At 40.7% G+C, this 15,836-nt stretch overlaps 1 protein-coding gene across 3 annotated transcripts in view; it reads left to right on the plus strand.

Annotated features, from left to right (window-relative positions):
- Window positions 1–15,836, plus strand: part of FIRRM (FIGNL1 interacting regulator of recombination and mitosis) — a 62,889-nt gene that overhangs the window by 12,670 nt on the left and 34,383 nt on the right. For all 3 annotated transcript variants that reach the window (XM_070076861.1, XM_051858392.2, XM_017345703.3), the window contains 3 exons: window positions 435–519; window positions 2,114–2,252; window positions 7,940–8,020. In XM_070076861.1, the coding sequence (XP_069932962.1) occupies window positions 435–519; window positions 2,114–2,252; window positions 7,940–8,020 (305 nt within the window). The remainder of the gene's footprint in view (window positions 1–434; window positions 520–2,113; window positions 2,253–7,939; window positions 8,021–15,836) is intronic.

The raw sequence follows: 15,836 nt of genomic DNA on the forward strand, positions 1-15,836 counted from the left end.
TTTCAAATTGCATCACCTATCTTAATATGTTGAAATGTTCAATAGATACTTTTAAGTATAGGAGAGGGCAAGTGTTTGCTGCACTAGTTACAACACTGGGACTCCTGTGTTCTGTATCAGAGTGTCAGGGTTTGTGTCCAGGCTCTGCTCTGAGTTCCAGCTTTCTGCTAATGTACATCCTAGGAAGCAGTAAATGCTAAGGCTTAAGTACTCAGGTCCCAGGTAGAAGATCCAGATTGAATTCTTAGCTCTTGACTTTGACCTGGCCCCGACCCTGGCTACTGCAGGATTTGGAGAATGAACCAACTGATTCAAGATTTCTTCCTTTCTCTTTCTGCCTTCCAAATAAAATGAAAATAAGTATGCTAAATATAGGAGGACTCACTGTATGTGACATTTGAATGTCCTCAGAGTTCTGTTATCTTTCTTTGTAGTTATTCATTCATTATTGGATATCTGCTCTGTTATTTCCAGTATGGATCATGCATTTCATGCCAACACTTGGAAGTTTATAATTAAGTAAGTTACTTAATTATTCGTAAGATTTCTTAGATTGCATTTAAAGACTTTTGTGTAGATATGTTTGATGTTTATTGACTGTCTGGTATCCAGATAGTTGTAGATCCAAAGCTAAATTGGGTCTCTGCTGCTTAAAAAAGTCTTGCTAGTTAGCTGGTAATTCTGAAATAATGGGCTAGGCACCACACTAGATCTCAACCATTTGCCTGCTGCCATTCTGTCCTAGTTCTAGACTTAGGTAGCTTAATAACTATAATTAGTGCTGATTCTAAACTCTGTATGACATATGTTTGAATTGTTCAAGTTTAATTCCACTTGTAAAGTAATTTTAACTCTCTGAAATTCGGCCATTATGAGGGGTTCCTAGGGAGAGTGCTGTAACATTCTTCAGATTCTTCGAGGTGGGAGGAGATACGGTTGAAATGTAAAAATGGTTAAGAACTTCTACTTTGTACACATGCATAAAACATTAAAGGTCACTGTAATACTCTCAGGTCTTAGGTGCTGTTCTTGCATCACCAGGTCATTCAGTTGCCAATACGCAATCGTGCAGTGGCTGAGAGTGTCCTGTACTGCACGTGCTTGAATCCTCCTGAAGTTTATTTACTGCTGAACTGTTGGATAACTGATTCATTTCTCTGAGTCTTATTTTTAATCAGCTGAAAACAAAAGTACTAATAGTAGAACTATCTTGATAGTATTATTGTGAAGTGCTTAGAATTAGGCATGGCACCAGTGAGAGCTTAATGAATAGTCACATCATACTCATCAATAAGAATCTTCCACTCTTTTTTGGGACTGGAGTTTTGCGCTGCCTTGACCCACCAGGTTGTGTCTGTGTCTGTTCTCCTGCCCCTTGGGGCAACTTAATCTTGTTCATGGAGAATTATGTACTGTAAAACTTTTTTTTAATAATAAAACTTACCCAAAAAGTCTTTCTGCTGCTTAAAATCTGCCCATTTTACTAAGTGTAATGATTTAATTCTCTCTGGACCCTGCCTCATTCCCCAGCCCTTCTCATACTGCTCTCATACTGTTGTTCAGATTGACCAAGTCTTCCTGTCTCTGGGCCTTTCTACTCTGCCTGGAGTGCTGCTGTCTCTTATTGTGCACCTTGCTAACTCCTGTTTATCTTTCATTTCTCGGCTTAAGTCTTAGATCTTCATGATAGCATTCCTTGCTGTTCTTACCCTGAGAATAAGTTAGATTAGGTCTTTGAATAGCACTTTAAGCTTTTCCATTTGTAAGATTTATCGCAACTATAATTAATTAATTGTTCTTACAATGCTTTGATGTGCTAGACCACAGGATCCATGGAGGCAGGACAGCGATTATGTCTATTTGATTTATTTATTTATCCCCAGGTTTTAATGTTTCTGGCACATAGAGATCAGTTAATATTTTATGCATAGAAATAAAAACAATTTACTTAAATAAAACCGCATCAGAAGTAAAATTGATACATCTTAATTATAACACATCTAATGAATGTATATAATGCATTGTGATTTTTTTAACGTCCTATAAAGTAGATTTTCTACAGTCCTAAATTGCTTTATGTGGTGATTGTATTTTTTTCTTTTTATTCATTTAGACAGAGCCTTAAACACCAGTCGGTTTTAAAGAGCCAATTGAAACACAAAGATATAATTACCAGCTTGTGTGACGACATTCTTTTCTCCTTCCATTCTTGCTTACAGTTAGCTGAGCAGATGACACAAGCAGATACACAGGTAAAATATGGTCTGATGGTAGTTCTTAATTTCTTTGGTAGTTGCTGAAGTCTCATTTGAATACATACATCAGTCTGAATATATACATCAGTCTACCTAAAAAAAGTACATTTGTTTCACTATTTTTAATCTGTGGGATTATTTACATTCCATTATTACTTTTTTCCCAGAACACTGCATTAGACTTTCATCATCTCTGGGGTGTACCAGCCGTTCCTATATATACTAACTGGTTGCTACAGGCATGCTCAATTCTCAGATCTTTTCATTCTTTTCTGTCCTAGGACAGAATTCTAATTCCTTTGTCCTATATTTATTTAGGGTATTCTTGATGTAGCCACAGTTTCTGTCTTTTCTTTACCAGTGCATTACAGTCTTGAGTGCTACAAGTGCGAGGTGTATATTTGTGTGCCTTTTAAAATTGTTATATTATTGAATTGATTTGTGAAATTGTGTGTTAAGGATATGTAGTATGATAATTGGAGATTATGGTTCTTTTCTGATAATAATGCTATACATGGTTCCTTGTTCTCAGACATACCCTATAATGTTATTTAATTCATAATAGCCCTAAAATACAGGATTTTTTTTAAAGATTTATTTATTTATTTGAAAGGCAGAATTACAGAGAGGCAGAGACAGAGAGAAAGATATTCCATCTGCTGGTTCACTCCCCAAGTGGCCACAACTGCTGGAGCTGGGCTGATCTGATACCAAAAGCCAGGAGTTTCTTTGGGGTCTCCCATGTGGGTGAAGGGGCAAGCACTTGGGCCATCTTCCACTGCTTTCCCATGTACTTTAGCAGGGAGCTGGATCGGAAGTAGAGCAGCCAGGATGCAAACTGGCACAGGTATGGGATGCCTGCACTATAAGCTGCGACTTTACCCACTATGCCACAGCGCTAGCTCTGTAACATATAAGATTAACAGTATCTAGGACCTAACAGTTATGTAATGATATTTCAGAATGTTCATGGAAAATGGAATTATATGTATGAGCTTATTTTGGTACCAAATTGTTTTTGAATGCAGAAAATTTATTTTTCCTAATATGTGGAAAATGCCTATTGTGAAAAAACTATACATGCATGGAATTTGAATTTTTTGGCACCAAAAGAAACTTGTCTTTTAATTCAATTTTTCATGAACTTTAGAAATACCTTCATATAATTGGAAGATGAATTGAATCTTTCTTCCTAGAATAGCTGTTTTATTAACACAGTTCCTCTGCTGTAGACAAACAAATTGATTCAGGGAATTCCTTTATATATGTGCTTCCTGTAGCTGTGGTAGTGGAGGAGGTATAGGAATTCATCCAAGTCCTAAAACCAATAAAAGTTCATGGAGCAGGGATGATTTGGAAGGACAGACGTTACAGGAAGGGTAGAAATTTGAAACTGGGTTCTGAAGGTAGTAAGAAGAAAGTAAGGAGTAGCTTTAGGAAAGGCTCACCTTGTTCTTGTTTCTCCCTCTCTTTTCTTTTTCTCTTGCCTATTTTATCTTTTGTTTTTCCTTTGTTTCATCCTCACTCCTTCATGTACCTTTTCTGATTCTCACCTAGCTGAAAGGAAGTTATTTAGTTGGGAAAGTTGTTCCCTTTTCCACCTTTATTCTGTACAAACATATCTTCAACTCCAACTTTCTCCTTTTCCAGTTTCTTTCTTTGTTATCTTGATACCACAGACTCCCCAGCTAGTCCTTGGAGAATAAGATTAGACAGAGAGGCCAATGTTGTGTTGTAGCTGGTTAAGCTGCCTCCTGCAGGCATGGTTCAAGTACTGGCTGTTCCACTTCTGATCCAGCTCCCTGCTGATATGCCTGGGAAAGCAGTGGAAGATGGCCCAAGTACTTAGGCCCTGGGTACCCATTGAGGGAACTGGAGGGAGCTCCTGGCTCCTGGCTTCAGCCTGGCCCAGCTCTGACATTTTGGCCATTTGGAGAGTGACCAGCTCTACGCTGTCTGTCCCTCTCTCTGTAACTCTGACTTTCAAGTAAATAAAGAGAGAGAATGAGAATGAGAATTTCTGACCTGGAGCGAGATGTGGAAAGCCCAAGCAAAGGTGTAGAATGTAGATTCAGGCAAGAGTCAGGGGATTTCCTAGCCACGGTGGCCATTTGTACCTAGAATATATTTGCGGGGGGGGGGGGGGGGGGCCAGGGGCTGTTAACGCAGTAGGTTTATCCTCCGCCTGTGGCACTGGAATCCCATATGGCCACCAGTTCGAGTCCCCACTGCTCCTCTTCCAATCCAGCTCTCTCCTATGGCCTAGGAAAGCAGTGGAAGATGGCCCAAGCAGCTGCACCTGCACCTGCATTGAAGACCTGGAAGGAGTTCCTGGCTCCTGGCTTCAGATCAGCCCGGCCCAGCCATTGCAGCCATTTGGGGAGTGAACCAGTGGATGGAAGACCTTTCTCTCTGTCTCTTCCTCTCACTGTCCATACTGTCTACTTCTCAAATAAGTAAAATCTTCCCTGCCTCCCTCCCTCCCCCCTATATATATAAGGGAGCCAGCATTGTGGCACAATGGGTTAAGCTCCACTTGCAGTACCAGCGTCTCATATCAGAATGCCGATTTGAGTCCTGGATGCTCTGCCTTTGATCCAGCTTCCTGCTCCTGTGCTTGGTAAGGCAGTGGATGATGGCCTAAGTACTTGATCCCCTGCCTCTCAAGTTTTAGACCCAGGTTGAATTCTGGTCTTCTGACTGGTTTCCAGTCATTAGGGGAGTAAACCAGTAGATGTAAGATGCTCACTCTCTGTCTCTGTACCTTTCAAATAAACAAATCTTTACCAAAAATAGCATGTTAATATAGTTTATGTAAACTGCTTGTATATGAAAATCAGAATTTACTTGGCAAATTCTAATTTCCAAGCAAATTCTCATGTTTACCTAACATTTATGCAAATTTATGACTGATAAATGTGACTACCTGTACTCACTGTTCATTGCCTGAAATAGAGCTCTCAGATGGGCTGCATACTTTCTCCATTCTTAACTAAATTATGATCAGCAACACCATCTGCTGTTGATTACTGATCTACTGATATTAATTTAGAAGTTAAAACATTTAAAAGTGTTTCAAGCAGTTTTTATCTTGTGTTCTTAATCTGTTTGGGCTGCTATAACAAAATACTGAGTAATTTATAAATAATAGGAATTTCTTTCTCATGGTTCTAGTGGCTGGGAAGTCCCAGATCAAGGTGCCAGTTGGTTCACTGTATAGTGAAGACTTGCTCTCTGCTTCAAAAATGGAACCTTCTTGCCATGTCCTTAGGACAGGAAGGGCAAGGCATCTCCTAAGGATGTGTATCGGGTGGAGGTTCTCAGGTTTAAAATGCCTCACCTTTTAATTCTGTCACTTTAGATATTAGGTTCCAATGTATGAATTTTGGAGGAATACCATCATTTAAAACATAGCACCTAGCTTCCAGAAATGTCCAAATACAACCAGCAGATTTAATTAGTAGTATGGTATTCATGGAGCATATGAATGGATCAATCTCTGTATTAGTTTTCTGGAGTTACCATAAATTACCATAAACTGGTGGCTTCAAAGAAGAGAAATTTAATCTTTCACAGTTTTATAGGCAGGAAGTCTGGAATTTGTCAACAGGGCAGTTTTCTTATGTGGTTGTAGATAATCTATTTCATGCCTTTTTCCTAGTTTCTGGTGTCACTGGCAATCCTTGGCGTTCTTCAGTTTGCAGCTACATAACTCCAGTCTGCCTCCATATCACAATGTATTCTTTCTGTGTGTCTTCACATCGTCTTTTTATAAGAACACCAGTCACATTGGAAACAGGACATAGTTTTTTTCAGTATGACCCTATCTTAGCTAATGTGTACCACGAACATATCTCCAAATTAAGGCCATATTCTGAAGTATTGAGATTACAACTTAAACATATTTTTTGGGAAGGGGACACAGTTTACCCCATAAGAACTTCAGACATTGGTATTTATTCTTTGAGAGCTCTTCAGAAAGAGACTGTTAGACTTGATAACACAGTATTTTTTAGCCACTATTGATACAGTTTCTGTAATGATGTGTGGGAATTTATTGTAGGACCCATAGATACAGTTTCTACTGTAATTCCTTCCTTTGTTTATGTAATACTGCTAGAAATTTGTTTTTCAGAAAATAAGCATGTACCATTACATTGGTTCCCTTGCTTAGCTTTATTGTGTACTACATTTAGAATTGTTCAGTGACTTAATTGTTGAAAGGAAGAAGAATGGGAAAATGGTCTTTCTTGGAAGCAAACAGTTGAGTGAATTGAGATAAGACTGTTGCTGATTTGTGTTATTTACTTGATTTTTGAAAACATCAAAATAAGAGCTCTCTAGATTTGATTAGTGGTATACTATTTAGTAGTGAAGTGAAACTAGAATGTTCAGCCAAATCTTGTATAATTTCTCCTTGAGTGGGTGAAGAAGAAATTTAAGCAAATTGATAATAACTTATGTGTGGTTCAATCACTCATTTAGCCAGTATTTCCAGAATGTTTTCTTGTGTGGCAGAAATATACTGGGTGCGAAGTCACATTCTCTGCCCTCAGCAACTCCTGAGAGAATTTATTTCTGGAGACAAATAAGTAGGCAATTATAGAATACTGTGATCTCGAGAGGGCTGGGGAGTTGGCTCATGAGAGTGCAAGTGGGTAACCAGTCATGAAGTCAGGGCACATTTATGGTGATCTGAGATCTCTGCTGAACAACGTGTTATGAAGTGAGCATAGATTCATCTTCACTCTCCTACACTTGCATAGCAGTATATAAGAGAGTTCATGATGATGAAAGAAAATTAAATTTTCTAATATTCTATTTCTCCTAAGGAAAATTGACTTTTCTTTTAAAATTTATTTATTGATTTGAAAGGCAGAGTTTCAGAGAGGCAGAGGCAGAGGGAAAGAGAAATATGCCATCCGCTGGTTCATTCCCCAGATGGCCCCTTGGCCAGAGCTGAGCCAATCCGAAGCCAGGAGTCAGGAGCTTCTTTTGGGTCTCCCGTGCAGGTGCAGGGGCCCAAGGACTTGGGCCAGCTTTTACTGCTTTCCCGGGCCATATCAGAGAGCTGGATGAGAAGTGTAGCAGCTGGGACTTGAACCGGTTCCCATATGGGATGCCAGCACTACATCCATCAGGTGGTGGCTTTACCTGCTACGCCACAGAGTTGGCCCTGGGAAAATTGACTTTTTTCAGATGTTTATAATAAAGGTTAATATTCCATTAGTTGATTATCTGATTCTTTATAATTGGGTTTAGTTAAGATTTTCCTGTGTTGTTGGGAATCAACCATAGTCAGTAATCAGTTAGCATTAAAGCTGAGATATGCTATTGTATGAAAGTAATTCTGAAAATTAAAGACTAATTTATTTGAGTTAATTTTCTAGCACTAATTTAAAGTTCTTTGGATTGTACTGTGTAGTATACTTATGGTGACATGACAACCAATATTTATTGAACTGAATTGCCTCAGTACCAGACACTGTTTAAAACTTACAATAATCTTAGTATTAGTCATTTTTGTTTATATTGTCTTTAACACTAATTCACAGAATGATGTTTTCTTGGAAAATTTTTATAGTTTGCTAACTGGTCTTTATGAAAATATTGTCTCATTTACAGAGTTATTTAATTTCTTTTTTCTCATTTATTATGCTCTCTTATTTCCTTTTTTGGAACAGGATAACACTGACTACAGATTATTCCAAAAAACACTCAAGTTGTGTCGCTTCTTTGCCAACTCTCTTTTGCACTATACTAAGGTAAGACCAATTATTTATAACACTTATATGTAAAACCTACATAAATTATCCTTTTTTAATTATGTTTTTTAAAATGTTATTTATGTTACACAAGTTTCCTGTATTTCATATCTATAGATTTAGGAACATAGTTATACTTCCACCCCTACCCTCCCTCCTGCCAATGCACCAAACCTTCTTCCCTCTCACATTCCCACTCTTAATGTTTTCAAAGATCAATTTTTAATTTACATAATGATCATATAGTTAACCCTACACTAAGTAAAAGAGTTCAAAAAATAGTATGAAGAAAAAACAAAACACTTTTCCTCCACAGAAGAGACAAGGGCGGTAAACAAACATTGAATTTCAAAATGTCTGTTTCACATTGCATTTCAGGTACTCTATTAGTTACCTTGGATCGGGGAAAACATGGTGCCTGTCTTTTTGGGACTGGGTTATTTCACTAAGTGTAATGGTTTGCAGTTGCGTCCATCTTATTGCAAAAGACGGGATCTCATTCTTTTTTTTTTTTAAGGTTTATTTATTTATTTTGAAAGTCAGAGTTACACAGAGAGAGAGAGAGAGAGAGAGAGAGAGGTCTTCCATCTGCTGGTTCACTCCCCAATTGGCTGCAACCGCTTGAGCTGTGCCAGTCCGAAGCTGGGAGCCAGGAGCTTCTTCTGGGTCTCCCACACCAGTGGAGGGGCCCAAGGCCTTGGGCCATCTTCTGCTGCTTTGCCAGGCCATAGCAGAGAGCTGGATCGGAAGTGGAGTAGCCAGGACTCGCATCGGCGCCCATATGGGATGCCAGCACTACAGGTGGCAGCTTTACCCACTACGCTGCAGTGCCGGCCCCCTCATTCTTTTTTACAACTGAGTGGTACTACCATAATTTCGTTATCTAGTCGACAGTTGATGGCTATCTGGGTAGATTCCATGTCTTAGCTATTGTGAATTGTCCTGTAATGAAAGTCAGGGTACAGAAAACTCTTCATATGCTGATTTCTTTTAGTTTGGGAAAATTCTTAGGAGTGGAGTGGCTGGATCATATGGTGGGTCTGTATTCAGATTTCTGAGGTATCTGCATACTGTCTTAAACAGTGGCTGCACCAATTTGCATTCCCACCAACAGTGGACCAGGGTACCTTTTCCCCCGCCTCTTCGCCAGCATTTGTCATTTGTTGATTTCTGTATGAGAGCCATTCTAATTGGACAGAGTGAGGTGAATGAAACCTCATTGCGGTTTTGATTTGCATTTCTCTGACAGGTAATGATCGTGAGCATTTTCAAGTGTCTGTTGGGCATTTGAATTTCCTGTCTTGAAAAATGCCTGTTCAAGTCCTTTGCCTGTATCTTAATTGGGTTGTTTGTTTCGTTGTTGTTGAATTTCTTGAGCTCTTTATAGATTCTGAATGTTAACCCTTTATCAGTTGCATAGTTTGCAGATATTTTCTCCCGTTCTGCCAGTTGCTTCTTCACTTTGCTGAATGTTTCTTTTGCAGCATAGAAGCTTCTCAGCTTGGTGTAATCCCATTTGTCAATTTTTACTATGATTGCCTGTGCTTCTGAGGTCTTTTCCAAGAACTCTTTGCCTATGACAATGTCTTGCAGAGTTTTCCCAATGTTCTCAAGTAATTTGATGGTATCAGGTCATAGATTTAGGTCTTGGATCCATTTTGAGTATATTTTTTTGTGTAAAGTGTAAGATATGGGTCTAGTTTCATAATTCTGTATGTGGAGATCCAGTTTCCCCAGTACCATTTGTTAAAGAGACTGTGTCCTTCCTCTGTCCTCAAAGAGTTGTATTATGAGAGTTAGTAGTAAAACTTGTTTTTGATATGAGAGTTTTTTTATTATGAGAGTTAATGTGTAAATATTTTACTATGTTTTTATTATGAGAGTTAATAGTAAAAACTTGTTTTTAAAGATTTATTTCATTTTAGTGTATTAAGTTGAGGATATACTTAAATCTCTTAAGTTTTAGATATGACTAAGTGTCCAACTCCATTGCTTGTTTTCTTAGGTGCTTCCTTAATGGTAAAACTTGTTCTCAAGGACTTACTTTCTTTTAATGTATTAAGTGGAGGGTATTCTTACATCTCACAAGTTATAGTTATGTCTAAGTGATTGTAAAAAATGAATTGTTCTTGGGTACTTCTTTACAGTGAATTAAGTTTCTAAAAAAAAAAAAGTGAAACTAGCTTCGAGATACAGTGACTTTGGACAGCCTTTGTCTTGACTGTTGAGGAACAGTGGATATGGTGGGAAGAATCAATATAAGTGGCCGGCACTGTGGCTCAATAGGCTAATCCTCTGCCTGCGGCACCGGCACACCAGGTTCTAGTCCCGGTCGGGGCGCCGGATTCTGTCCCGGTTGCTCCTCTTCCAGTCCAGCTCTCTGCTAATGGCCCAAGTCCTTGGGCCCTGCACCCTCATGGGAGACCAGGAGAAGCACCTGGCTCCTGGCTTCGGATCAGGGCAGTGTGCCAGCCGCAGTGCGCTGGCCGCAGCGGCCATTGGGGGGTGAACCTACGGAAAAGGAAGACCTTTCTCTCTGTCTCTCTCACTGTTCCCTCTGCCTGTTAAAAAAAAAGTAATAAAAAAAAATCAATATAATTTCAATATATGGTACTTATGAAATGCATGAAGTTTGTATTCCTTAATTAAAAGTTTTCTTTGGGAAAAAAAATAATAGAATAAAGAGACTGTCCAGCTCAAGGGATTGATTTTATCTCTTTTGTCAAAGATAAGTTGATTGTAAATGCATGGATTGATTTCTGGAGTTGCTTTTCTTCCTCCCTCCCTCCTTCCCTCCCTCTCTCCCTCCCTCCTTTCTCCCTCCCTCCCTCTCTCCTCCCTCCCTGCCTGCCTTCCTTCCTTCCTTCCTTCCATTACAGAGAGAGGTAGAGCCACAGAGAGGTCTTCCATTTTGCTGGTTCACTCCCCAAATGACTGCAATGGCCAAAGCTGAGTTCATCTGAATCCAGGAGCTCGGAGCTTCTTCCAGGTCTCCCACATGGGTGCAGGGGCCCAAGGAGTTGGACCATCTTTTATTGCTTTCCCAGGCTATAGCAGAGAGCTGGATTGGAAGAGGAGCAATGGGGACTTGAACCGGCACCCATATTGGTTGCCAGCACTGTAGGCTGGGGCTTTAACCCGCTGCACCACAGCGCTGGCCCCTGGAGTTGCTTTTCTATTCTGTTGGTCTACAGTCTGTTTGCACCAGTACCATGCTATTCTTAGTATTGCTGCCCTGTAGTGTGTCTTGAAATCAGGTGTTCTGATGCCTCCGGTTTTCTTTTTGTTGTATGAGATTGCTTTAGCTATTTGGGGTCTCATGTGTTTCCATGTGAGTTCTAGCATCATTTTTTTCTAGATCTGTGAAAAATGTCATAAGTTTTTGATTGGGATCACATTAAATCTTTAAATTTTGGGAGTATGGACATTTTGATGATATTGATTATTCCAATCCATGAACATGGAAGATTTTTCCATTTTTTGATGTCTTTCTTCTATTTATTATTTCATGATTTTCATCATAGAGATCTTTGATACCTTTGTTAAATTTATTCCAAGGTATTTAATTCTTTTTGGAGTTATTGTGAATGAGACTGATTTTAAAAGTTCTTCCTCAGCCACAACATTGTCTGTGTATACAAAGGCTATTAATTTTTCCGTGTTGATTTTATATCCTGCCTCTTTACCAAACTCTTTTATGAGTTTCAGTAGTCTATGAGTGGAGTCTTTTGAATCTCCTATATATAGGATCATGTCATCTGTAATAGGGATAGTTTGATTTCCTCCTTTCCAATTTGTATCTGTTTGATTTATTTTTCTTGGCTAATGGTTCTGGCTAAAACTTCCAGGACTATATTAAATAGCAATGGTGAAAGTGGGCATCCTTGTCTGGTTCCAGATCTCAGGAGGAATGCTTCCAGCTTTTCCCCACTTTAATAGGATGCTAGCAGTGGGTTTGTCCCTTTCTTTCTCCAATTTGGGGGAGTTTTCTGTAATTATTTCACTAAATAGGTCTTCTAGATCATTCTCTCTTTCCACTCCTTCAGGAACTCCTAAGACCTGTATGTTAAATTGTTTGTTAGTCTCCCATAAATCTCCAACACTATGCTAAATTTTCTGTTTTCCTCTTGTTTTTATTGATATGACTGTAAGATTTCCAAAGATTTGTCTTCTAATTTGGATATTTCTTCTGGCTCACCAAGTCTACTGTTATGGCTTTCCACTGCATTTTTTATTTGATTTATTGAGTTCTTCTCTTCTAATATTTCATTTTGATTTCTCTCTAAAATCATGATGATTTCATGGGAAAAATTTTCATTCATGTCATTTATGGTTTTCTTCATTTCATGGATTTGCTTCTGATTGCTTTTGAGTAGTCCTGTGATTAATTTTTGAATTCTGGTTCCAGAATTTCCTTAGTCTTTTCATCTTCACCTTTTTTTTTTTTTTTTTTTTTTTTACTAACATAAGAACCACCATTATAGGAGCTCAGCTGCATAGCCCATCTAGCCCAAGACCGTTCTTGTGGTGAAGAATGAACAGATCCCAAGGACGTCTTCCATGGGGCACCAACATGTTCTCGTCCAAAAATTTATTTTTTTTCTTTTTTTTAAAGAGCCATTCATTTATTTATTTGAAAGTCAGAGTTACACAGAGAGAGAAGAGGCAGAGAGAGAGAGGTCTACCATCCACTGTGTTCACTCCCCAATTGGCTGCGCTGATCCGAAGCCAGGAGACAGGAGCCTTCCCTGGGTCTCCCATGTGGGTGCAGGGGCCCAAGGTCTTGGGCCATCTTCTACTGCTATCCCAGGCCATAACAGAGAGCCAGATTGGAAATGGAGCAGCCGGGTCTTGAAGCGGCACCCATATGGGATGCCGGCACTTCAGGCCAGGGTGTTAACTCGCTGTGCTACAGCGTCCGCCTGTGTCCAAAAATTTAAAGCCTGCTTTATCCTTCCACATTTTCCACCAATAGCATTAGCTCTCGAGTTTATATTCCAGGTCTGCTATGAGATAGGTAAAGGTTCCTTTCACATGTCAAGTATGTGGCTGAGAAGGGACTTCAGCCACCTCCATTAGCTTGTCCCTCCACAGTGAAGAGCCACCAATGCCCTCACAGCTCCCCTTCTCCAGTTTCGGAAGTCTTTAGGGTATACAGCCCAAGTCATCCACAGGTAGCACACAAGCATTTGCCACAAAGCAGGATAACATGTTTGTTTTTCTTTGGACCCAGCACACACTGGGCCAGCATCTCTCCAGAGCAGCCCTTCCAGCATTGTCCAGGCTGCCCTCCTAAGTGCTGAATGAGTTGTTCTGGGCCCTGTGATTTCTAAAAGCTTCAGCCAGCCTCACAGGCTTACTCTCAACTGCTTTGTTACAGTCCTACTTGTAAAACTAACAAACCCTTGAGTCCTGGATGTCTCTCAGATTTCATACCTTCCTCAGATTCACTAAATGCCTCCTGAATTTCAGAAAGCAGTTACTTACCAGCTGATTCAAAAATGCAGCCTAATTTGTGTGAGTCACTGCAGAGACCAGCTCTACAGGTCAGGGAGGGAAAGTGTGGTGTACCGGTCCCCCTCCATCCCATCACACAGATCCCCAACCTGGCCCTAACACCCTGACCTGCCTGAGACTCCTCTGTTCATTCCTTCTTCCTAGCTGCCACTCAGACCACGGGTGAGGCCCCTGGGTTGCACATAGGTAGCCTGAAGTAGATACACACCGCATTGTAGATCAGAACCCTAGACGGCAGTTTGAACCAGATTGTGGACCTGCCTCATGTAGAAAACAGAGCCACACTGGGGCTGCTTTACCTATCACCTTGACTGGAAACATTCTGAGTGTGGACGGAAAGAGGCTGCGCTCGAGGGAACAGGTTCATAGCAAACCTAAAACTACCTTGTGTACAGTGTTGTGAATAGGTAAGGGGGAGGGGTCAGAGCTCCTCAGTGACCCCTCTTCCAGGCAGCATAACTTAGAGGACTTAGGCTAGTACCAAGAGCCCTACACAGTAGAGTCACTGCCAACAATCTCTCACATTGAAAGAGGAAGACAAAAAGACACGTGGAATACAAACACACCCGGCTATAGCCTCTGTCCTCCTGATGCCCTTGGCTTCCTGGGCCAGCCAGGACGTTAGCTTAGCTTTCAGTCTCTGCTTTATGTCCAGGCACTGGAGACAGGACTTTCATGGGTTAGTTTCTTCCCTTTGACTTGGAAAATTCTACTTCTCATCCTCAGCTCAATCACCAGTTCCTCAGGTACCATAAACAGACACGCTGTGCTGAAATGCTGTTCTGTTCCTTTTGGGGTGGGGGGATCATGGTGTCTTCCTTATTGTTTCTTGAATTTCTGTTTGCTTTTAGGCATTTGTGAGGTTGATTTTTGTTTTGTTTTTTTTTTTCTCTGATTGCTTTTATCTTTGAGTTATGCCTCTGTGGCTTAGTGGAATGTCTGCACTTTCAGTGAATACCAAGAGGTGTGTGGTGGGTGTGGCCTGGGAGCTCTGGTCAGTGCTCCAGGGTGGGGCGAGTATCCAGGGCAACACTCATTGCCCGAGTGTTAGCTCCCAGTGTTTTCCACATCACTGTACAAACCGCACAAATGATCTGTGCAGCCCTCACTGTGAGCACAGTTCCATTGCAATGACCTGCTCTGGGCAACCAATGAGCTCTGAGGGTTTGGAGCTGCACCCGGTGATTGCCCAGAGACCCAGGTACTTGCTGCACCTTCTCTTGTAACCACTGAGTCCCCATGGTCTCAGCATACAAGGCTCCCACAGTCGCCGAGTGCAGAGGTTTCTGTCTGCCCTAAGAGCCTGCCAAGTCAACAGAGAGGCTGATGTTCCCTGAGACAGCTGCAGCTTGGCACCTTGATCCTGGGAGGCTGTGGGCGCCTCAGCGTCCTATGTAGTTGCCCAGCCACCTCCCAACCAGGCTCATAGTCAGTGGGGACTATGGATTTATTCATCTATAGAATTTCTGGATCACATGTGTACACAAGAGTCACTGGCCGAATGTCACTCTCCCCGTCACTGCTGCCAGTACCGCTGAGGAGATGGTGTCCTGTCTCAGCCATTTGCTGTGGGCGCATGCAAAGTGTTCTGCAGCTGCCGCCCAAACCCAAAATGGAATCTGCCCTTTCTCAGCCAGGCAGTGGGCATTATTGTGGGGAAGTTGGTGTGAGGTAAACATGCCCCTCACTTCCACTGGGTCCGTGGGCAACCGCTAGCTCTCAGGGCTCCAGTCTGGACTCTTATCACACTCTCCTTCCAGCTCTATCACCCTGTTTCCAAGCTGCTGCCTGCTCAGGCTCTCAGCTGCTACAGTTGTGCATTGTGTTTGTGTTCCTGCTGTGTGAACTCATAGGTCCACGACGATCCTCTTCCTCTTACAGGATTTCCAGTGTGGTTTTCTCTCCAATTCTCCCCTGAGAGTGTACATCCTACACTCTTTTTTTTCCTACTGTTTATCCCTAGCCTTATGGAGTATGTTGTTTCCTAATCTGCCATCTTTGAATCTCCAAATTATTGTGTTTTTATCAAAATCTGTGCCAAAAACAATATTGAAATTATTTTCCACATTTATCTTTTAGAATATGATTTAACATACTGAGCATATTAAATTGCTATTTATTCAAATCTGTAAAAAATGGTTTCACAAGCTATTTTTGTAAGCATAAATCAGTTTTCAGAAGATAATTCAATTTGCTTTTAAATAGCATTTGCACATTATTTCTACTGTGTCTCTAACTTAGATTGTTACAGTTTAAATGTTCAGACTTGAAATTGGTGTAATTTTAAGGAGCCTTGCCT

This window comes from Oryctolagus cuniculus, chromosome 7, assembly GCF_964237555.1.
Source record: "Oryctolagus cuniculus chromosome 7, mOryCun1.1, whole genome shotgun sequence".
NCBI lineage: Eukaryota > Metazoa > Chordata > Mammalia > Lagomorpha > Leporidae > Oryctolagus > Oryctolagus cuniculus.